The 24,563-nt window shown below is 51.0% G+C and overlaps 1 protein-coding gene across 1 annotated transcript; it reads left to right on the top strand.

Moving 5' to 3' along the window:
* The first annotated feature begins 15,765 nt into the window (after nt 1-15,765).
* ODF1 (outer dense fiber of sperm tails 1) lies at nt 15,766-24,358 on the top strand. Its single transcript, XM_062189483.1, has 2 exons — nt 15,766-16,085; nt 23,917-24,358. The coding sequence occupies exons 1-2, from the start codon at nt 15,766-15,768 to the stop codon at nt 24,356-24,358; spliced, it is 762 nt and encodes a 253-aa protein (XP_062045467.1).
* The last annotated feature ends 205 nt before the right edge of the window (nt 24,359-24,563 follow it).

Below are 24,563 nucleotides of genomic sequence, written 5' to 3'. Positions count from 1 at the left end.
GTATTATGAGAAAACTGCATGGATTTCAAACATTTTTTTGTGCCAAGATAAACTTATGCTTTTAATTCCATGTTGCGTGAACTTTATCAAGTACCCTGGAATAGTCACATTGGGGGCTAAGGCCTCAAGGTGTGACCTTTAGGGAGACACAGCTGATGACACCATGTGACAGGCCTTCAGGGCAGTTGTATTTTCAGTCGTGTTTTGCCCCCCAAGGGAGGGGAGAAGGCCAAGTCCCTTAGCAAGGTGGAGCATGCAAAGGGCTGCTTCTGTGAATCCCTAGAAGTCTGCTGAGCTGCTGGTGGTGCTATTAGCAAGATGGGTGTTAGGCTATAGCTGTCCTCCCCTGGGGACCCTGCAGACCTGGGCCCTGGGCCCTGTGTCATTCATGGCTCTGTGAAATGGAAGGGCGGGGGCCTTCAGGCTCGTTTGCACAGATGGAACTGTGGGGAGACACAGACCTGCCATTTCCCATCCCAGTATTTACACGGGACCTGCTGAGCACTGTGCTCATTGTAAGGAAGAGTGCACGGGGGCCGGCGCTGGGGCATAGCGGGTGAAGCCGCCGCCTGCAGTGCCAGCATCCCATACGGGCACCGGATCGAGTCCCGGCTGCTGCACTTCTGATCCAGCTCTCTGCTATGGCCTGGGAAAGCAGTAGAAGATGGCCCAAGTCCCCAATTGGGGCATGAACCAATGGATGGAAGACCTCTCTCTCTCTCTCTCTATCTTTCTCTCTCTGCCTCTTCTTCTCTCTGTGTAACTCTGACTTTTAAATAAGTAAATCTTAAAAAAAAAAAAAAAAAAAAAAAAGAGTGTAGATTGGTGCCTCCTCACCCAGGGCACCAAAATGTAAGGAAAACAGATGCAGAACAGAGGAGGAAGGCTACGAACTTGCAGCCAGGCCGAATTTATTCAGAGAAAATAAATCTGCAGAGGTGGGTGAGCAACCGCCAGCGTGCACACTGAGGGAGCACACAGCAGGAGGCCACCCCAGCAGGCCAGGCTGTTTATATCTTAGCAGGGCTGGGGTGGGGGTGGGGATAGGGGGCAGCAGGTGGAGGCTTTCAAGTGGCCACCGGGGCTTCCAAACCTGGAGAAGAATGCAGGGGTAGGGTATAAAGACAATAGTGTACAAGACTGAATTGATGTTGAGGGACAAGGAATAACGTCCGATTTTTATCTATCTTTTGGGCAGTGGGTGAGAATGGCTGAGGCTTATGTCTTTGTTCCAACCCTGATAGCAATGAACCTACACAGCAGGCACGTGTGAGCAGTGACATCAGTTGGTGCAGCCAAATACGAAGCTCAGGACTGACAGGGGCCGAGTGCACGCTGTGTCACATCCAGGAGTAACTCGGGAACCGCTGGCTACAGCTACAAGCCGTCTGTAAGCAGCAGGGCTGCAAGTCTGAGCGTGAGGCCAATACTCGGGCAGAGAGGTGGAGCCAGAATCTGGATCCAACAATGCCTGCAGCCCTGGCACCCTGACAAGCAGATCACATTCTGTTAATGATGGGAGTGTCTTGTGTTGTCTAGCCTCTCTTCCCCTGGGTTTTCTGTTACTTACAATAAAAAAAATCATCTCATTGGTGATAAAACAAGATGCTCTGTGTATGTGTGTGTGTGTGTGTGTGTTGGGGGGAAGTAGTTTACAGAACCCGCATGTACCGGTTCAGGGTTTCAAGACATTGTCACACATCTGTTCAGATGGCTTCCAGGCCCTGTCTTGGCTAACTACCAGGTCAGCATGAACAGAGAGAGGGAATGGGCACAAGTCCAGGGAAGGTCCTGCTGTGCAGACAGGACGGGAGGAAGGTCCCCTCAGCTGTCCCCTTGCAGGTGCTGGCCATATGGGACTCCACCCTCAGCAGGAGGCACGGGCTCGGCACTGAGGGCTCCAGGTAGGAGGGGCAGAGGAGCAGGTGTTTCGGTCCCTGAGGCCCAACCCTTGATGTGCCTTGGGCAAAGGGCTCAGGTGTTTGAATCTTCTCCTGTGTGTGTGTGTGTGTGTGAGAGAGAGAGAGAGAGAGAGAGAGAGAGAGATCCCGACAGCTACTCCCGCCTGTCTGGGCTCCTCACCTCCCTGCTTCTCCCCTCATCAATCCATTCACCCAGTGAATCCTCACTGAGCCACAGACACTGTGCCAGGTGCTAGGACATGGAGATGCAGACCAGGCCCAGTCTGTGGCACCTTGGCTAGGAGTAAGGCAAGCAGGTAATGGAACCAGTACGTAAGAGCACGCTGAGCCTGAGGTGCGCCCAACCCCAGGCAGAGTGGTATTGACATGGAGCTCTTCCTGCATGATGAGCGGGGTTAGCTAGGTGATAAAGCAAGAGTTAGCACAAGGGAAGGCAGAGCAAAGGGCTCTGAGGGTGCAGAGCTGGAGGGAACTGGGCACAAGCAATCAAAGGGGTCAGCAGCCTCGAGCTCAGAGCCTCCACGTAGCCGTTCACTCTGGAGGCCAGCCTGGTGGGTGGCAGGAGTCAGCGGGGAAAGAGGCAGAGTGTGGCTGAGGAGTGGGTGCGAGAGCTGGGTGCAGAGGCTGCATCCATGACCACAGGGGGCTCGCAGGGGCTCTGGCCCCGGCCCCTGACCCTGACCCTGATGGTGTAGGATATACAGCTTTAAGGAACATCAGGACAACAACTTCAGTTTTATTTGTGTAAGAGGTAAATATCTATTTGCAAAACTAGGAGTAAATGGCCTTTTAGACGAGAAGCAAGGTGGAATAGTGGGTTAGGCCGCAGCTTGCCACTCCTGTATCCCACATTAGAGGGCTGGTTTGAATCCTGCTGACCCTGGGGAGGCAGTGGAGGATGGCCCAAGTACTTGGGTCCCTGCCACCTGCATGGAAGCATGGGAGACCTGCATGGGGTTCCTGGATTCTGGCTTTGGCCTGGCCCAGCCCTGACCATTGTGGCCATTTGGGGAGTGAACCAGCAGATGGAAGACCTTTGTCTCTGCCTCTCTCCCCGTCACTCAAATAAATAAAATACTCTTTAAAAAAAAAAAAAAAAAGCCGGCTCAATAGGCTAATCCTCCACCTTGTGGCGCCGGTACACCGGGTTCTAGTCCCGGTCGGGGTGCCGGATTCTGTCCCGGTTGCCCCTCTTCCAGGCCAGCTCTCTGCTCTGGCCCTGGAAGGCAGTGGAGGATAGCCCAAGTGCTTGGGCCCTGCACCCGCATGGGAGACCAGGAGAGGTACCTGGCTCCTGGCTTCGGATCAGCGAGATGCGCCGGCCGCAGCGGCCATTAGAGGGTGAACCAATGGAAAAGGAAGACCTTTCTCTCTGTCTCTTTCACTGTCCACTCTGCCTGTCAAAAAAAAAAAAAAGGAGAAGAAAGAAAAAAAAAGCGAAGCCAAGCCTCAGCCATGCACAGTGTTCTGACTGCCCGTCTGTCCCAGGCACGCAGAGGGGACGCTCACAGGAACAGGCCTTCTCCTCCTTCTGTGGTGGCTGCCAGGGCTGAGTGTCCCAGAGGAGCACTGGGCTTGGATGCCCCTGTGGATGCCATAGAGACCCTGCTGCCTATGTTCCTAAAATTCCATTTACAATAAACTTCTCTCCACCTTTCTATATCCCAAAGTGTGTCTGCGCACCTGCACGTGCACACACACAGAGCTGGGTTTTAAACAGCTTCTTCTTACTCTTTTGAGATTAATACTTGCTATTGACTTTGGAGGTGTTTATTAAAACAGGGAAGGAGGGGCCGGCACTGTGTTGCAGCAGGTTAACGCCCTGGCCAGAAGCACCGCCATCCCATATGGGCATGGGTTCTAGTCCCGGCTGTTCCACTCTGATCCAGCTCTCTGCTATGGCCTGGGAAAGCAGTAGAAGATGGCCAAGTCCTTGGGTCGCTGCACCGTGTGGGAGACCCGAAAGAAGCTCCTGGCTCCTGGCTTCGGATCGGCTCAGCTCCGGCCGTTGTGGCCAACGGGGGAGGGAACCAGCAGATGGAAGACCTCTCTCTCTGCCTTTCTCTCTCTGTGTAACTCTGACTTTCAAATAAACAAACAAATAAATATTTAAAAAAAAAAAAAACAGGGAAGGAATAGGGCACTAAATTAGGAAACCCCCAAGAGGGAAACAAAGCAATTTTAACTGTTCAGTTGCATGAAGGCTGTCAGTGTGCGGAGCCTGCAGCCACGTTGGATATTTCTGGCGGGCACCAGCCCGACAGCTACATGGAAGGGGGCAGGGTTTGGGGCGGTGCCTCCTCACTGCCTCCTGCCTACATCGTCTCCACCCTCAGATTTTTGTTCTTTAATCTTTAGGAGAGGTCGAGGGGTGATGTTCATTATTCTGTAACTCCTTTCTGCTGTGTCAGGGCGTTGTTCGTGCCTAGCCAGGGAACAAAAATCCCTCGCTATCTGATCTAGAGGGACCATGTATGGAGCTAGAGGTTCGACACCACTCATTGGCAAAGGGTGGAATGCCTGCTATATCAGTGTTTCTGCAAGAAACCAAATTCTGGAGGAGACAGATTTGACAAGCAGGCAGAGAAGGACCAAGAGTAAGAGCCATGCCTGAGAAGGAGAGCACTTTTTACTTCCTCCCAGATGGTGGAAGCTGGGGAGGACTTCCCTTACCAAAATCGTGGGACCACTTGGCTTGAGCATAGAGCCTTTGGCTATCTTTGTCTATCAGCCCACTGTTGTGAACGTAGGCCTGGCAAGCTTTATCACTCACTCCACATTTCCATCTTATCCTGCCAGCAGGTGATCCAGGGCTTGTAGGTGGCTCATGAACACTTTAGCTTGGGAATCTAAAGACAGGAGTAGTTTGTGTGCTTCCTGGGCCAAGTCCCCCAACGCCAACAGACAGGTTTCTTAAAACAACTTTGTGGTATGTAGGAAGAGTTTCTCTCATTATGGTGGAAAAGTTTACGGGGGGCTGTTCCCGCCAATGGTAGCTTCTCAGGACAACGTGTAGGAAAAGGTGTCAGCTGGAAAGAGCCTCGGCCTTAATGCCCCTCCCTAGGGAGGAGTGTGTGGCAAAATGCAATATTTACTTATCTTTTAGCCTTTGAAGATAAACACGAGGTCCTCATTGGGCTCAGACTTGGCAGGATTTTCCTCGGGGCGGGCGTGCCTGTGAAGACTGGAAGGGAAGAGGTTTAATTCTTGACAGATGTGCCAAGCTGGAAGTCCCTGTAATCTAACCGCAGCTGGGGTGCTAAATACCACCCGAGGGCATCCGGGCCACTTAGGACAGTCCCCCCTCCAGGTTCTGAACAGAACTAGGTCTCCTAGGGAGATCAGTTGTTTGTGATTTTTGGAACCTGGCACCAGGAGAATCTTGTTGCCATATGTGGTCAGACTTCTGCTCCTGACCTGAATTAAGAGGATGCCAGAAGTGAGAAAGGGCCTCCCATAAAATCTCCCAAAATGGATGAGGCTGTGAGGTAGCTGTGGGTGCCAACCTCTTCCTAAAGAAGCAAACAGACAGTAAATAGCTTGCTTTGAGGGTCTGGGGTCTTGGAGCCGGTCCCGGAACCTCCCGAGGAGCAGCCTTGTTGGCTGCCGCACCTGCCAGTGCATTCCCTCCGAGGACAGAGCTATTGCCTTCCAGGTGTCCCTGCAATGAACAACAGCCACTTCCAGAACTCCCATGTGAATTATAAAAATCAATGTTCCTACCTGTGACATCCAGGGTCACCCAGGGGTGTGATGCTTATATGGGTTGTGGGAGCCACCCAAGTTCCGGGGCCCTGTGGGTCCTCTCCCTTTGGAGCTGAGGGCAACCCCAGCTCCAATGCCCCTCTCGCTGGGTCAAATCCCTTGTGTCAATGACCCAGCTTCCCACACCCAAAGCCCTGGGTTAGCCCTGAGGTCACAGGACACCGATAGCTGACTGCTCTCCTAGGAGCCTGTTGTCTGGACTGTAGCTCCCTGTGTTGGAACCCCTCTGCCTCTTTAGCCTTCTCTGTATAATTAAACACCCAAATGCCAAAGTTGGGTAGGAAGACAGAAATTAGCCTGTGTGTGTGAAAGAGGCCTCTGGAAATCAGCAATCCCTAGCAGCCTTGGAAGCAGCCCAGAATCTGCTTTCCCAGGCCGTAGCAGAGAGCTGGATCGGAAGTGGAGCAGCTGGGTCTCAAACCGGCGGCCATATGGGATGCTGGCTTCACCTACTACGCCACAGTGCCTGCCCCAGAATCTTTTTTGTGATACTGAATATTTATTCAAGACAATAATACACCGAGCATATTTACAAGTAGAGCCACAGAGCACTGACATATTTCAAACTTAGAGTGTGGTTTTGCCACTCATAGTGCACGAAAAAGGTAATTCCTATATTAATTATATAACTTAATACAAAAATAATTTTTCTTTAACAGATAATTTCTTTAAATTGAGGGAGATGTCCTTAAACATTTATTTTTTTTTTTTCAGGAATTATTTATTTATTTGAAAGGCAGAGTTACAGAGAGGGAGAGGCAGAGGCAGAGTCTTCCATCCACTGGTTCACTCCCCAGAGAGCTACAATGGCCAGAGCTGCACTGATCTGAAGCCAGGAGCCAGGAGCTTCTTCCAGGTCTCCCACATGGGTGCAGGGGCCCAAGCACGTGGGCCATCTTCTAGTGGTATCTCGGGCCATAGCAGGGAGCTGGATCAGAAGTGGGGCAGCTGGGACTCGAACCGGCGCCATATGGGATGCCGCCCCTACATTCTTTACTTTTAGTAGTCAGTAAGGAAAAAAAGCGTTTGCTTTTATAGAGATCTCAAGAGTTCCTGTTTTCCTTTAAGATAAAATTGATTTCATGATTCATGGTTAAGAAACATATGAAGCTCAGAATTTTACACTATAAAGTCCTGCCCATACCCAGTGACTTTACAGCCTTCCCCTCAAGGAAAGTACCCCAGGAGAATCCTCTCTGCCTGGCCCAACAGGGCTACCCAGTCTGATAACACTGGGTAATAAAACCTTTGGAGGGGCCGGCGCCGTGGCTCACCAGGTTAATCCTCCACCTGCGATGCCGGCACCCCAGGTTCTAGTCCTGGTCGGGGCGCCGGATTCTGTCCCGGTTGCTCCTCTTCCAGTCCAGCTCTCTGCTGTGGCCCACGAAGGCAGTGGAGGATGGCCCAGGTCCTTAGGCCCTGCACCCGCATGGGAGACCAGGAGGAAGCACCTGGCTCCTGGCTTCAGATCGGCATAGCTCCGGCCGTGCCAGCCATTTGGGGAGTGAACCAATGGAAGAAAGACCTTTCTCTCTGTCTCTCTCTCACTGTCTAACTCTGCCCCCCCCCCCCCAAAAAAAAAAAAAAAAAAAAAAAAAAAACCTTGGGAAGAATCTTACCTAGTTCACAGCCGGCAAAGCCTTTGTCCAGAAGAGGGCAGGGAAAGGGGAGAAAGAGAGGGAAGACCCGGATCCCCTTCCCTTGTAAGCCCCAGGCTGCAGGCAGCCGGGGCTGTCAGCTGTCAGTGGGCCTGGCAGGTGCACTCTCTCCATTGAACGTTGTAGCCTTGCTTACCCGTCTGAATGACTGCACTATCTCTGGAATCCATTTGGAGAGGTGCCCATCCATTCTGATGGTGCCCTCCCTCCTTAAACCTGCTACCCTGCTCACCACGGTTTGTTGTCTCACACCTGAGCGTCTACCACAGACACCTCCAGAAGCTTATCTGGCCTCGGATTCATGGGAATCTGGGGTTATGTGGCCAGTTTCTTTAGAAGCTGCCATGATCCCCTACCTCTTGCAGAAATTCTGTAAGTCAGTGAACACACCAAGATCTGCCACGGGTAGAGGATGTGTTTAGAGTTCCTTCTGCCCTGGAAGACCTCGGAAATAACTTTCCATTTCCAAGCCTCCGATGAGCCTGTGACAGCAGGGGCAGCTAGCCAGCCTGGGAGATCTCTGAGAAGCCTTCAGGGTCTTCCTCATTAACACAGGACTGACTGCCTCTTGCCTGAACTTTTGTTGCCAGTGGCTTCTCAATGGCTGTTTCCTGTCCCAAACCCACAGCCACCTTTTCATTCCTTCTCTGGCTAAGCGGCCAATTTTCTAGAACTTTCTGTTCTGTCCCCTCTACCCTGAATCTCACTGTAGAAGACACTGAGTGCGACCATAAACACACAGCTGTTGCCGGAACACTTGGCTGCACCAGACAATACAGTCCACCATATTGGAGTTCAGCATCCCACAGACCTTCGGGACGGGGACCCGGGACGGCTAGGTTCCATGCTAGCATGTGGCATGAGAGGTCTCTAACCCTTCCCCAGGGTGATGCTGGTTTCCATCTGAAGCCTCCCCTTCACGGCCTGCGCTGCCCACACCTCTACCAGCATTCTGGTCTTCAGCCCCCAGCAAAACTGTCCAAACACTCCGCCTACAACACCCTGGGCTTTCTCTGTCCTCTAACTGCTCCAAACTTTCCCGGCAAACTGGTTCCAAAAGCCTCTACTTCTTTAGCCATAGCAATGACCCCACTCCTCGGTGCCAATTTTCTGTACTAGTCCACTTCTCCTTCCTTTACGTAAAACACCCAGGAGAAGCTTCTTTGGGAAAGAAAAGGTTTATTTCAGCTTATGGTTTGAGGTTACAGCATTGGGCAGCCCCGTAGTCCAGCATCTGATGGTGGCCGGCTTTGCTGAGTGAGCCAGGGAGGGGAGTGAGAAGCTGGACCAAACTCCCAATGAAAAACACTCAAGGGGCTGGCCCTGTGGCATAGCTGGGTAAAGCCACTGCCTGCAGTGCCAGCATCCTATATGGGCTCCAGTTCAAGACCCAGTTGCTCCACTTCCAATCCAGCTCTCTGCTATGGCCTGGGAAAGCAGTGGAGGATGGCCCAAGGTCTTAGGCCCCTATACCCACGTGGGAGACCTGGAGGAAGCTCCTGTCTCCTGGCTTCGGATCGGCGCAGCTCCGGCCATCTGGGAGTGAACCAGCAGATGCAACACCTCTCTCTCCCTCTGCCTCTCTAATAAATAAATAAATGTTTAAGAAAAAAGAGAAAGAAAAACTCAAACCCCTCCCAGGAACCCCTCTTGGAGGGCACATCCCCAGTGTCCCAAAGACCTCCCATAGGCCCCACCCATGCCATCGTTAGATCAAGTTTCCCTCCTTAATCAAATCAATCATGAACAGTTTAAGTGAGGACAGTGTTGTGGTACAGGGTGTGCTAGGCCACCACCTGCCCATGCTGGTGTCCCGTGAAAGCACCTGTTCGAGCCTCCGCCGTCCCATGCCCAATCCAGCTTCCTGCCAACACAACTGGGAAAGCAGTAGAGGATAGTTTTGTTTTGTTTTTTTTTTTTAATTTTTTTTTGACAGTCAGAGTTAGACAGTGAGAGAGAGAGACAGAGAGAGAAAGGTCTTCCTTTTCCGTTGGTTCACCCCCCAAAATGGCCGCTATGGCCTGCACATTGTGGCCAGTGCGCTGTGCTAATCCGAAGCCAGGAGCCAGGTGCTTCCTCCTGGTCTCCCATGCGGGTGCAGGGCCCAATGACCTGGGCCATCCTCCACTGTACTCCCGGGCCACAGCAGAGAGCTGGACTGGAAGAGAGGCAACCAGGACAGAATCCAGCACCCCGAGCGGGACTAGAACCCGGGGTGCCAGCCCTGCAGGCGGAGGATTAGCCTAGTGAGCCACGGCGCTGGCCGAGGATAGTTTTAAAAGCTGCATGAGTTTTGGGGAGACAAAACTTGCTATTCGCATGATGTTCCACCCTTGGCTGCCCAAAATTCACTTTTTTTTCTCATATAATATATAACTGATTGCATCCCCAAAATCCCAAAGTATTAACTCAGTTGGGCATTAATTTAAAAGTCCATAGTCTCATCTGAGGCTCGAGGCAAACTCTCTTAGCTGTGGACCTTATTAAGTCAAAAGCAAGTTACAGGCTGGTGCCACGGCTCACTAGGCTAACCCTTCGCCTGTGGCACCGGCACCCCAGGTTCTAGTCCCATTTGGGGCACCAGATTCTGTCCCAGTTGCTCCTCTTCCAGTCCAGCTCTCTGCTGTGGCCCGGGAAGGCAGTGGAGGATGGCCCAAGTGCTTGGGCCTTGCACGTGCATGGGAGACCAGGAGGAAGCACCTGGCTCCTGGCTTCAGATGGGCACAGCGCACCGGCCGTAGCAGCCATTTTGGGGGTGAACCAACCGAAGGAAGACCTTTCCCTCTGTCTCTCTCTCTCACTGTCTAACTCTGCCTGTCCAAAAAAAAAAAAAAAGTAAAAGCAAGTTACATACTGCCAACACGCAGTGGGGAGGCCAGCCAACCATGTGCACTTCCGTTCTAAACAGGAGGCAAGGAAACAGGATTACCAGAGCCAAGGCACAATCAAGCTCAGAGGGCCGGCTGGGGTCACATGCCTCCCCTGCAGACAGACAACTTTGTTTGTAGTTCCTACAGGCACCAGGCAGGACTGGGAGCGGGGAACACCGTGCTGTGCATGCTGGGTGGGCCAAGCACTGGCTGTCCATTGCAGGCCGACTTCCCCAGTGGCCTGCTCAGAGCTGAAGACCGCCTAGGTTCTGGGACCAGAGATGGCTTCTGGGATTCAATGCAAAGCGGACAGTGTGGTGGACAGAACAGTGTCGGAAAGTGTCCGCTTACAAAACTAGCAACACCGTCATTGAAAGACCCTACAAAGCCATCTATAGTTCTATGTTTGGGTAGCTACAGGTAATTTTTCAGGGTATTTCTCTCTCTTAGATTCTTTGTAACAGAGTTGAGGACACACTGTGTGTATAATTTTAATATTTGAGCACTTGCTTTGATCTAACAGCTGCTAGAGCAATATCTTTGCTTCTTTTAAAAAAATTTTTTTTTAGGCTGGCGCCATGGCTCACTTGGCTAATTCTCTGCCTGTGGCGCCGGCATCCTGGGGTTCTAGTCCCGGCTGGGGCCCTGGTTCTGTCCCGGTTGCTCCTCTTCCAGGCCAGCTCTCTGCTGTGTCCTGGGAAGGCAGTGGAGGATGGCCCAAGTCCTTGGGCCCTGCACCCGCATGGGAGACCAGGAGGAAGCACCTGGTTCCTGGCTTCGGATCGGCGCAGTGCCGGCCATAGCGGCCATTTGGGGGGTGAACCAATGGAGAAAGGAAGACCTTTCTCTCTGTCTCTTTCTCTAACTCTGCCTGTTAAAAAAAAAATAATAAAAAAGAAAAGAAAAAAAAATTTTTTTTTTTAAATTTGAAAGGCAGAGTAACAGAGTCACAGGAAGAGACAAAGGGAAAGATCTTCCATCCTCTGATGCACTCGCCAAATAGCCACAATGGCGGGGGCTGGGCCAGGCTGAAGTCAGGAGCCAGAAGCGCCATCTGGGTCTCCCACGTGGGTGGCAGAGGCCCAAGTTCATGGGCCATCTTCTGCTGCTTTCCCTGGCACATTAGCAGGGAGCTGGACGGGAAGCAGAAGAGACGAGACTCAAACCGGTGCTACGATATGGGCTCTGGTGCTGAAGGTGGAGGCTGGACCCCTTGCCCGTCAGTGGCAGCCCCGGAGGGTATATCTATGATGCTGGCCTCTGAATCACCTTACCTGCAGCTGTCCCACCTGATGAAAGAGGCACGGGGACCCTCGTAGGCCCTTAGCTCTGCCAGTGCCGGGGACCCAGCACAAAAACAAATTAAAGTTAAAGCAGAACAAAACAAAGGCCCTGACAGCTTGCTGCAAGGTGAAGTGACCCTGGAGGACCACTCGGTTCCATCTCCCCGGGGACTGCTTGAGCGCAGTGTGGGATGTGTCTCATGGTTCCATTCGTCCCACTGATTCCCTTCACTGCCCATCGGCTGGTGCTCCCAGCAAAATTTCTTTCTTTTCCTTGTTTTTTCAATTTTTCTTTTTTTAAAATTTTATTTAAGGTATACAAACTTCACGCCTTTCATATATACAAATGAACACAGTGATACTTCCCACCCAACCCTCCTGTCTACCCCCACTCCGCCCTTCTTCCGCCCCATCTCCTATTCTCACTCTTCATTTTTACAAAGATTATTTTCAGTTTCCTTTATACTCATAAGAATAACATTATAGTAAGTAAAGAGTTCACCAAATAGGATGCAGAAAAAAAACACTATTCCTCAAAGTAGAGACAAGGGCTGTAAACAATCATTGAATCTCAAAATATCCATTTCACTCCTACACATTACCTTTTAAATACTCCATTAGTTACCATATATGACATTTGTTTTTTCGGCCCTGGCTAATTTCACTAAGTTTAATGGTTTTCAGTTGCATAGATCACTCTTTGAAAAAATAGACTTATTTATTTGAAAGATAAAATTACAAAGAACGCTAGAATGAGAGTGATCTTTCATCTACTGGCTCACTCTTCAAATGGCCACAAAGGGCAGGGCTGGGCCAAGCCAAAGCCAGGAACCTGGAGTTCCATCTGGGTCTCCCACATGGGTGCAGGGGCCCAAGGACTTGGGCCATCTTCTACTGCTTTCCCAGGTGTGTTAGCAGGGAGCCGGATTGGAAGTGGAGTGGAGCAACTTGGACTGGAACTGGTGCTCATATGGTATACTGGTGTCACAGGGGGTAGCTTAACCTGCTGTGCCACAACACCAGCCCCTATAGATCATTCTTATGGGTTAGCAGGTTCTGATGAATTTCAACACTGTCTGACATGAATAGATAACGTTTCCATCTGATCTTTCAAGGAGATACTACTGGATTCCGTCACTTGAAATGATGAGAATGTGCTTGGTAATGAAGAGTGAACTCACTGGGAAGATGGGATAAAGGGAGAACCCTAGTTGAAATACAGCTATCAGGCCGGTGCCGTGGCTTAACAGGCTAATCCTCTGCCTTGCGGCGCTGGCACACCAGGTTCTAGTCCCGGTTGGAGTGCCGGATTCTATCCCGGTTGCCCCTCTTCCAGGCCAGCTCTCTGCTATGGCCCGGGAAGGCAGTGGAGGATGGCCCAAGTGCTTGGGCCCTGCACCCGCATGAGAGACCAGGAGGAAGCACCTGGTTCCTGGCTTCAGATTGGCACGATGTGCCGGCCGCAGCGGCCATTAGAGGGTGAACCAACGGCAAAAAGGAAGACCTTTCTCTCTGTCTCTCTCTCTCTCACTATCCACTCTGCCTGTCAAAAAAAAGAAAAAAAGAAAAAGAAATACAGCTATCACCATCTTAATAATGTGCCATACAAATACAGATGTGTGTATTGAAGCTCCTGGACCTGTGTATTTAGCAGTTGAAAACGGAGAGCTTGCCCGTCTCAACCTTTGCTGACATTTGCTCAGGGATGGAATTGGAGGGGAAATAAGCGTTCAGAAGTCGATCCCTGGGAGCTGGATAACTGCACCACACCTGCGGTTATCTCTCCGGGGAGAGCAGGCACGCCCCTGTTAGCGGAGCCCACCCCCATTAGTGGAGCCCACCCCGTTAGCGGAGCCCGCCCCTCAGAGCTGGGTGGAATTGATCTTGAAAGACATTAGCGTTTGTCCATAGCAGGGTGATATTCAAATCTGAGCCCTCCCAATAAGTCAAGGGGCCCAGGGACACTGGTTTTCTTCCCTAAGACACATCACCTGCACAGAAGGGGCTTCCTGGGCCAAGCCTGGGGCCGGCGGAGCCGCCGGGAACAGCGCTGTGGTCTCCCGGTGGACAGGGATCTCGCCCCTGTGATCACGCCTCCTGTGAGCCTGTCTTCGGCTCCACTGCTTCCCTCATTCCCACTTGTTTTTCTTCAAGAGTTGGCCTCCTCCTTCATCCTGGGTGAGCTTCCCCACTCCCAGGGTTCCCACCACCTGTGGCTCCCTAATTTATCTCTGTGACCCTGTGCTCTCTCGGGTTCCAGACCCAATCTGTTGACAGGCTTCTCCACATGTGTCCCTTTCAAGGTGTCACCTCCTATCCACCAGGTCCCTCAAACCGACTCTTCTTCCAGAGTGTCTTGTCCCAGTGCACCTGGAGTCTGCCACCCTACAAGCCTGGAAGGCATTTCTGACCCCTCCACCCTCATTCTGTTCATTATTTTCTTTTTTAAATGTACTCATTTGATAGTTCAGCAAATAAACGTAAGCCACCTGCTGTGTGCCAGGCCTTGTGTTAGCTATCTAACGGTGAGCAGAAGTAAACACGGTCCCTCCCCTCCCGGCCCTTACTCCAGTTGAAGAAACAAATGGTGCCTGAGGAAGGGTGTGTAGAGCCCTGGGAGTGTCTGGGGGCCAGCGGGGGCTCCCTCAGCGTCATACAAGAGGAGAGTTTGAAGAGTGCCCGAGCGACTAAGCCGGTCAGACAGACGGTGGGAAGTTCTAGTTCGAGTGGACACGACAGTAGGTGTATAGGCCCCATGAGAGGGATGACCTTCAAGGAAGGTGGCGGAGGTGGACCAAGTTACTGTAATGATGATGGGAGGGGCTGCAAAGACAGGCAGGGGCTCTATTGCAGCAGCTACCCTAAGGATTTTGGTGCTTCCAAGAGGACAGGAAAGACTTTGAAGGGTTTTAAGGTAGGCAGGGTGGGGAGAGCTTGAGAGAGGACAGCTTTACCCATGAAATTTTTCACCACTCTGGCTGTGACGCAGATGGGCCTTGAATGGACGTGCGTGGAGGCCATCCCACTGGCTTTCTCCTGGCCATCCCCACGCCCTGATCCCCAGCCTGGAGTTCTGTCATCTCTTGTCTTCCAGCGGAAGACCCCCCTCCAGATGCCCCCTTGCAATTCACCTTCAGGGTGGCTATCTGACTACCTTTCCACTTCTCTCAATAGCAAAGAAAACCAACAATCCTCCACCAGGCTCAGAATAAAGTGCAAACTCAGCCTGGCCAGCAGATGCCTTCACACCTGGCCCCTGCCTCCCTCTCCTGCGCCACATCCAACCACTTGTCCTCAAGTACCATATGCCCTAGTCTGTGAAAAGGGGGTTTGAGAGCTGAACAGCAGTTTGAGGGAAAGGACTAGCTGGGTAGAAGGAGCGCAAGCCAGGAGGCTGAGCCTAAGGCCCGCGATGTTGATCCAACGGAGCATACAGGGAACTGGCTGAAGCAGGGGTTTCAGGCATTGGCGTTGAGAAGTTTTAGGCAGTAGCTACAGGAGTACCAGGATCATCACTGGGGATCACTGAGGGACAAGGCCTCTGGGGGCTCAGAGGCGTGATCAGGGTGCAGGTGCTGGGAGGTGATCCCTAAAGATAAGGCTCTGAGCACTGAGCGATGGAAGATGAAGGGCAGGAATCCCCTCCGCTGGACAACTCATGGCCTGGGATAGCCAGGACCCTCGTGAGTGAAGAACGGGCAGGACTGAGAGACTTCGCACTCAGAAGGTCGAGATCAAGGGCTGCCTTGGTTAGGAGAACTCTAAGAAAAATTTGTAATAGTCTACCTGCCTGGAGCCTGAATACATTGTAGAGTCCAAGGGGCTAGAGCTAAAGGACACAGAGCAAAGAGCCGGGCAGCTCCTGCCATGGCCCCCCACCTCAAGATCAATCAACACGGAGACACAGCTAGGGCTCGTTCCCAGCGCTTACACAGTCAGGGACATGAACCATCAACCACGTGAACCCAAAGAGCAGTGACCCCTCCCACCCACGGTGAATAAACCCTCAACGTTCGTGTGGTTCTGGGGCAGCTCTGCAGCTCAGGAGGGGCTCAGCAGGCCATGACTGAGTGCAGTTCACATGGCAACCAGAAGACTATGACATCCTCAGAGGGCGGTGAGGTCACAGAGCAGAAGCCTTCAAGTAAGTGAATCATGTGGGCCTCATTTATTTTTAAAAGAAACTTCTGAGAAGAGCTTAGAACAATTTTTTTCCCCTGAGTGCCATTTCCCAAAGGTACTCACAGAACAATAAGGTGTGACTGTAATGGCTGCACTGAGTTGTCTTTTGGACAGCGTTAGAAGGGACATAAAGAAGGTGGATAGAGAACTCAGGCAACTGAGATGCATCGACGAACTTAGCACGCGTTGCCTGTGCGACCTGTACATGCATCCGTACTGCTGTTGTGACTTGCACCCGTACCCCTACTGCCTGTGCTATTCCAAGAGGTCCCGTTCCTGTGGCCTGTGTGACATCTACCCTTGCTGCCTGTGTGACTACAAGCTTTACTGTCTTCGACCATCTCTCAGAAGTTTGGAGAGGAAAGCCATTAGAGCCATAGAGGATGAAAAGAGAGAGCTTGCCAAGTAAGGGAACTTGTTCTCTAGTTGGTATATTAGCCTTATAAGTTGAAATAAGGCAGGACGGGGGTGGGAAAAGTGGCAGTCTATACTTGAACAAAGATCAAAAGGGTTCAAGATAAGGACCCTGGTGACTTAGGGAAGATTTAAGGAGCATGACGGGAATGGTAAGATTCTCAAAAGACAATGTAATGATGTCAGTTGGCAAGGTTGGTGGTGGTTTAACGGTAGGTGTGCCAACATGATAAATAAGGTGGCTCTAATGACAGGTAGAAACGGGGGTGTCATTAAAAAGCCATTGGCAGTGACAAACTAAACATTGTTTTCTGGTTATGAATGACGTGATTGGAGTATATTTGGACTTACAGAAATGACTACATTAGTAATCATAACTGATCAAATCCTTACTATTTGCCAGAGGCTTTTAGAGCAGGGGAGCAAACTGAACAACAGAAGCATTTCCTGGGTTTTGTAGGGAAACCTTTCTCCCAGCCCCCGACTCCAGACATCCACAATCTGTTGCCCACCTTCTCCAGCCCGACTAAAGGCTGTGTGAATACATTACAGAAGTTGCAGCTTTCAGAACAGACTTTTAAAGAGCTTTGATCGAACTGGATACTTTTAAAAACCACTTTACAAATTTTGGGGTTTGATGACATTTTCTTTGTGTCCAGGAGAAAGCTTTCCTTTTCCAACTTTCTACCTATGCCATTTAATCTGTTACTATTGGTTGAAAAGCACTGTCCCTGGTTAAATAAATTACAGACCATTCATATGCTGGGATGATATGGAAAAAGGATTGAGAAAGCATTTTACGTATTGGTGAAAAAAGCAAGGCGCAGAAAAATTGTGTTTAGTATGCTAATTATTTTAGAAAACATATGCATAGGAAAATGGATGATGGATGAATGGATATGATAAATGATAGGTGATAGAAAACAAATGATATAGACGATAGATTTGATAGATAGGGATGATGGATGGATGGATGGAGTCCCTTGGCAACAGTGACTGTGATGTGTCATTGGAAAGGACAATGACAATTACTGCCTAGGTCACCAGTCACAAAGATCAGGAATGGACCTGGGACAGAGGTATAAATTCAGCTACATTCTCATTGAACCATTGTTTATTTTTACTACTTAGGATATCAAGTTAAATAAATTGTTCATACCATGAGTGTGGAACTCTTTTTTTTTTTTAAGACTTATTTATTTTACTTGAAAGGTAGAGTTACTGAGAGGGAGAGGCAGAGGCAGAGAAAGAGAGAGAGATCTTCCATTAGCTGTTTCACTTCCCAAATGGCCGTGACAGCTGGAGCTGGGTCAGTCTGAAGCCAGAAGCCAGGAGCCAGGAGCTTCCTCCAGGTCTCCCATGTGGGTGCAGGGGCCCAAGGACTTGGGCCATCTTCCCCTGCCTTCCCAGGTACACCAGCAGGGAGCTGGATTAGAAGCAGAGCAGCTGGGACTCAAACTGGCACCCATATGGGATGCCGGCGGTGCAGGCAGTGGCCTAACCTGCTATGCCACAGCGCCGGCCCCTCAAACTCTTTTTTTTTTTCCCCTCAAACTCTTTTTAACGTTTGATGCTGGGACTGGCATTGTGACACAGCAGGTTAACCTGCCACCTGCAATGCTGGCAGCCCATATGAGGACCACTTCAAGTTCCAGCTGCTCTGCTGCCTATCCATCTCCTTGCTAATGAGCCTGGGAAAGCAGTGGAAGACAGCCCAAGTGCTTAGGATCCTGCTACCTACATGGGAGACCTGGATGGAATTCCAGGCTCCCAGCTTTGGGTTGGCCCAGCCCTAGCCGTTATGGCTACATAGGGAGCCACACATCTCGTACATCATACAAGATGTAAGAACTTCTCTGGTTTGTGCCGCTTTTCCTGACAGTATCTGGGTCTTAGATTTTCCCCTGGGCCTGCAGCAGTATGGGAAGCTGGTGATGCCTTCACATTAATTCCTACATCTCTGAACTGACAACTCCATGTCCGCTTAGAAACGACCTACGGCTCGCCCTCTTTCTCTCTCCCCAGCCACTTTCCTCTCCATTCATAACACCTTGTGAAATTTCTACGCTCTATTTCTGACAGCTTGAGATTTCACTCTCCAGTAGGGATTAGTGCCTCCAACAAAGCTAAATATTCAGTTTTCCTGAATATGGGGAGAAATAAGCCCTAACCCCAACCTCTCACCCAGAGGACTCCCACAGTGACTATTTTTTTCTTCCAGTGAAATAGCTCTTTTTGTCTGGTCTCTCAGCCAGCTCCTGATCCATGACTGAACAGGTCCAGAAATACCATGTAGATTCAATGCTTACAGCCAATCCTTGGTGTGAAACTCGCTGCAGGCCTTCTGAGTCTGGATCCGTAGTCACATGAGCATCCATCCATGCAGGGATGCCAGATCTGTTAGTCACCTCACCCTTTCAGCTGTCAGGCTGTGTCGTCCAGAGGTTCACTGCCCAACGAGAAAGACTCCCTGCCCCACGGTTGCTTGGCCCCATTGAAATCAGTGTTCTATGTGAAGGCAGATCTGCTGTCTCTGGGGCTCGTTGAGTGACCAACGGGAAGCCTGGGCCAGCACTTCCTTACCAGCACCCTTAAGTTTCTTTTTTTTTTTTTTAATTATGTTTTAATTCCAATTTCCTTGAACTTTTTTTTTTATTCGACAGATAGACAGTGAGAGAGAGAGAGAGAGAGAGAAAGATCTTCCTTCCATTGGTTCACCCCCAAAATGGCCACTATGGGCGGAACTACACAGATCCGAAGCCAGGAGCCAGGTACTTCCTCCTGGTCTCCTACACAGGTGCAGGGCCCAAGCACTTGGGCCATCCTCCACTGCCTTCCCAGGCCACAGCAGAGAGCTGGACTGGAAGAGGAGCAACTGGGACAGAATCTGGCGCCCATATGGGATGCCGGCGCCACAGGCAGAGGATTAACCAAGTGAGCCACGGCGCCAGCCCCATCAAGCACCCTTAAGTTTCTTGAGCACTCCTGAGCCAGTCGACTCATGTGTGTCTTTTGTCAGACCGGGCATGCAAGTTCTGTCCCATCTCCACTGTTTCTTGAGCGGCTGCTTCCAGAGATACCTTGGCAGTGTCTTTCTTAGCGAGCACTTGGGTTTGTTTCCTTCTCTGAGATCTCCTTTTCCTCCCTAAGTCATATTTGCGCCCAAAGCACTGGCAGTGCCCCTGACCCTTCCTCTTCGGAAACGAGAGGCGACTGAATTTGGTGCCACAAGCCACAGGGGAGTTCGCACCTGACTTGCCATCACACTTCATGGTCTTTCTTGTCCTATAGCTGGGGACACAAACCCCAGCCCCTCCTCAGTGCTCCCTCTGGGAGCTTATCTAATTAGTGGGTGCCTCACTGTGGCTCTGACACCTGGCACCAGGCTTTGTGGGCAAACGAACCTGGATTCCCAGCTATACCCAGGAGCTGCACTGGGCTCAACCTCTGTACCTGTTACTGGTTCTGGAAATTAATCCTGAGACTGCCTCTCCATCCATGCACCCAACTACCTGTGGCCTGAACCTCTCTAAGAAATTCTCTTGAGGGGGCCGGTGCTGTGGCGTAGCGGGTTAATGCCCCGGTCTGAAGTGCTGGCATCCCATATGGGCGCCAGTTCAAGACCCAGCTCCTCCTCTTCCTGCTGTGGCCTGGGAAAGCAGTGGAAGATAGTCCAATCCTTGGGTCCCTGCACCCGCGTGGGAGACTGGAAGAAGCTCCTGGCTCCTAGCTTCAGATCAGCAGAGCTCCGGCCATTGTGGCCAACTGGACAGTGAACCAGCAGATGGAAGACCTCTCTCTCTCTCTCTCTTTCTCCTCTCTCTGTGTAACTCTGACTTTCAAATAAATAAACAAATCTTTAAAAAAAGAAATTGCCTTGAGAACCCCAACACGAAGGGCACCACGTTAAAACATCAAAATCGGCCTTCTCATTTCTTCTCCTGATACCCCTTTCATGCCCTGAGCACAAGGTTTTTGGCAAATCCACTCTTCCTCATTGAGGCTGGTGACAGTCCCTTTGTGGGGTTCAGCTCTTTGTGGGTTTGCTGGTGCCTTGTCCAGGTCTATTCCCAGAGGCCGGAGCATGATTGAGCCATGGGAAGCCAGCAGAGAGCCACTCCAGGGATCTCTGGCTGGCGAAAGCTTGGTTCACCCACCGAGAAGACCTCCTTCCTTTTCCTCTGTGTCCTCTGCAGAGGTCAGAGAGAGCTGGGTCCTTCAGTATCCTCTTAGGCTGATCTCTTCATATGCGTAGGTCTTACGGCTCTGTCACCCCTTGGCTGCAGAAGTAGGCACTGGTGCCCATCGAGGCCAAACACTCTCTGGCTTGACTGTACTGTTTAATGCTGAAGACTTGGGGTTTGATTACATTAAGCCTCAGATAGGTGGGGCCTGGTACAGCCTAGTAAGGAAGCCTCAGAGTTTGCTGAGTGAAAACCATGCCTGGTGCTTTGTGGCTATCCGACCTTCTCCCATCCTGGGGCCGACATTAGCTCAGTCATCTTGCAGATGCTGAAACAGATGCAGGAACACTGTTCTTGTCTGCTGGATGTGGTAGAGCCAAGACTTGAAGCCGTGTTTGCCTGAGTCTGGACTCCACATGTTTAATCACTAGGTTAGTGGTTCTCAAAGTGTGTTCCCTGGGCCGGCCTAAGTGGCATCACCCAGCACTTCTTCAAAATGCAAATCCTCGGCCCCACCCCAGATCCACTGAATCTGAAACCCTGGGTGTGGGGCCTCGCCACCTGCAACTTGCAGAGCTCAGCCGTGGAGTCAGGTGCACCTGTCTGCTGAGTGACACTGTCTTCACCCAACATCTGGAGAAGAGAGAACAGGCAGGAAAAAAGACAAAGGGAGAAGAAAAGAAAAAGAAAAAGATGTGTTGGAAGGGAGAGGTCAAGTTTAAACAGGTCTTCGAAGCCAAGCACCCAAAGGAGGCCAGGATGAAGGCTCCCCTCCCTTCGCGCCCAGATGGAGATGGACATTTGTGACATCTCTGTTACCTTGTTCAGCGCAAGGCTGGGTGGGACTGATGCCTTGTGAAGATGGCCAAACAGATGCCCCTGTTGTGGGCAGTGAACTCCAGCTTCACCAGGGAGAAGAGGTGGCAGCACAGGCACCTGCCATCTGCTTCCATTGCCCTGGCTTTCCCAGCAGGCTCCCTGCGGGGCAGGTTTCCCTCTGTTTCCTGAGGTTTGAACTTCAACCCTGTGTTCACAAGGATGGGAGGCAGAACCCCAGAGAGCCATGGAAAATCCTATACAGGGTACAACTCCAGGCAAGAGTCATGTTGCCAGAAAAATATGGCCCCTCAATTTTCCTGTAAACCCACACTTCCTTGCTGCTAACTACTGCCTAGAAGCAAGAAGAGGAAGAAGTCTGACCTGGCCAAAGGTTTTTAAACAATTTTCTGAAGACTCGATGGATTCGAGACCCCTGGGCAGCTGCTGCAGGGTCGCAGGAGCCAAAGGGAGAGGCACAGAGGAGAAGAGGGAACTTGGCAGTAGTGTGGAATCGCTCCTTCCCTGGCACACAGGCTGCCGAGGGCATGGATCTGGGGGTGAACTTTGGCTGACTTCTGCAGGCTGCAAGAGAGCAGAATCACCATGGCAACAATGGGGGTCCCTGCCCACCTTGGCTGTGGCTGATCTGGGTTCAACCCTGTGGTCCCTCCAGAGGGCACCACGGGCTCCTGGCTGAGTCTGGGCTGGGTCCCTGCATCTTTGCAAGCCCACACGGAGGACCGAGTGCTGATTCTCCTGCTGCCCTCCGTGGCATGGTACAGGCCACTCTGGAGCACCCTGGGTAAGACAGCCCTGAGGCTGGCGCTGTGGCATAGCAGGTAAAGTCACCACCTGTGGTGCCAGCATCCTATGTTGGTGCTGGTGCAGAGTCCTGGCTCTGCTCCAGCACCAGCTTTTTGCTAATGTGCCTGGGAAAGCAGCAGAAGATGGCCCGAGTTCTAGGGCCCCTGCACCCACATGGGAGACCTGGAGGAAGTTCCAGGTTCCTGGCTTCAGTGTGGGGAGTAAACCCATGGATGGAAGATACCCCATCCCAACTTTGCCTTTCAAAATGAATAAGACAAATCTTAAAAAAAAGACAGCCCTGTGCCACCCAGGTTGCTTGTGGCTTGGGGGAGGAAGTGGAGCTGACAGTCCGCTGGGGTGTTACACAAGTCGTTTCTGTTTGCCTGTGTCTTGCTGGACTAAGTTCTATTTGATGTTGTGTAATTAGCCACTAAGAGTCTTAGCTTTCAGTACAGGGGTAGTGAACCCGCACCCTGTTAACTCGATCATGATTAAGACTTATGGTGTGAAAAATAGCAGCTAAGTGTACCACATATAGCACGATTTCATAAGAACGCACAGAACTATATGAATATAGGAATACACATATGGAAAGTCTAGCACCATAGTGTTAAGTGCTACAAGGGATTATGGGTATTTTTAAAATATCCCATCTTGTGCTGATCTGCATTTTCTGAGTCTTCTACAGTGAAGCTGCACAATGTATACAGCAAAAAGGAAGCAAATATACAAACCGAATTCAGCATAAACGGTGACACAATGATAATTACATCTGTATATCACAGTTATTGTGCAGATTAAATGAAATAATGCCTTTAATATGCTTAATGCTTCCCATGGAATATTAAAAGAGAGAAACCTAACACCCTAACTATGTACCAAGTGCTACAGTAAATACTTTTCCTGCATTACTAATTTAGACCTCACAAAAATCCAGTGAGATAGACTACCACTGTGTCTTCCAGAAGTTCAAGGAAAAAGGATTCTTGTGAAAAAACAATGCATGGAAATTCAAGATTTTTGACACCATATTAAAACTTGTAATTCTGCTTTCTATGAACTTTCTGAAGAACGCTGGCATTGTCTTAATTTTACAGATAACGAAACTGAGGCGTAGAGAAGTACCTTGTCCACGTGGCACAGACAAGACACATAAACTTAGCTCCTCAGGGTTCAGAAGTCTATGACTTCTCCACGTATCCTAACCAATGGATAGGTGTGAGCCACTCTTGCCATTTTTTATTAAGGATTCACACAGTAAGACCACCTAGTGGTGACAATACAGGTCTACAGGGATCACCACAGTGGTATTTAACAGCTGGCTCTGTGGGCCCTGATCTGCAGCGTCTAGTTAATTGTTGTAAAGATTCCCACGGTGATTGATTCCAAGCTATCCACAGGAAGGCAGGGAACAAGGAGCTGGGGAGAGGTGTGTGCGATCAGCTCTTGCAAACTGGTGGGCTCCCAACCAGCCCAGTGCCTGAGCCACCCAGCCACAAGCTGATGGTCTCTGTGGTGCCTGGCGTCCGAGTGTGGGGCAGCTTGGCAGTGGCAGGAGGAGTCAAGTCCGAGTAGGCAGGGCCAGGTCCCAGAGGGCAGGGCCAGATCCCAGTGGGCAGGGCCAGGTCCCAGTGGGCAGGGCCAGGCTGTGGCTCTCCTGCCACGCTGGCTGTGGATGGAACTTTCCGGCTGAGTCCGTGTGACTGCCCAGTGACACCACCAGGACTTCAAATTGCAGGGCAGGCTTCCCAAACTGGCAGCATCTCTAAAATGCAGAGTTTAAATGGTGTCTCCTGGGTGCGTCCCATTGAAGAGAAAAGCTCTGCTGATACATAATGGCACTACTAATACTAATGGTACTAACTAACACATATCCGTAGAGTTCAACCTTTCACACTGACTGCTGTTAACTTATGCTACAAACAACAATATAGATTGAAATGCGGCTTCACAGGCTGTGGCTGAGGTCTAAGCACCTTCTTCCCTTGCCCTCTCTTTTTGCTCAATTCCAGACTGAGAAGAACCACAAATAGGATCCTGGCCTCCTCTTGCTGTAGCAGTAACATTTTAGGATCGGTGAACGTGTGCGGCTTTGAACCTGACCAAGTCAAAGTACGAGTGAAGGACGGAAAGGTGTGCGTGTCGGCCGAGCGGGAGAACAGGTACGACTGCCTTGGGTCGAAAAAGTACAGCTACATGAACATCTGCAAGGAGTTCAGCTTGCCGCCGTGCGTGGACGAGAAGGACGTGACGTACTCGTACGGGCTGGGCAGCTGCGTGAAGATCGAGTCGCCGTGCTACCCATGCACTTCTCCCTGCAACCCCTGCAGCCCCTGCAGCCCTTGCAACCCCTGTAACCCCTGTAGCCCCTGTAGCCCCTGCAGCCCCTGCGACCCCTGCAGCCCCTGCTACCCCTGCGGGAGCCGATATTCCTGTAGGAAGATGATTCTGTAAGACGTCCGGATGTAGGAACCCATAACTTAGAATTCAGCCCAGCCAGGCAGCTCTTCCAGCGTTTCTCTTCCCCTTCCCATGGCCCGTGTAGGTTAGGCACATAGGAGGTTAAATACACAACTGCAACCTGCTGGTGGTGTGTCAAAATCTTTTGGCCGAACCCCTCACGGGAGCCCTGCAGAGTTGGCGGGTGTTGGGAGAAGCA

This window comes from Lepus europaeus, chromosome 4 (genome assembly GCF_033115175.1).
Source record: "Lepus europaeus isolate LE1 chromosome 4, mLepTim1.pri, whole genome shotgun sequence".
Taxonomy (NCBI): domain Eukaryota; kingdom Metazoa; phylum Chordata; class Mammalia; order Lagomorpha; family Leporidae; genus Lepus; species Lepus europaeus.
This window is presented reverse-complemented; position numbering and strand designations above follow the sequence as displayed.

Excerpts from the sequence above, each read along its gene's own strand:
- ODF1 (XM_062189483.1), top strand. The coding sequence starts at position 15,766 with ATGGCTGCACTGAGTTGTCTTTTGGACAGCGTTAGAAGGGACATAAAG. Across the intron at positions 16,086-23,916 it reads GAAAAGAGAGAGCTTGCCAA|ACTGAGAAGAACCACAAATA; the intron begins GTAAGGGAACTT and ends GCTCAATTCCAG.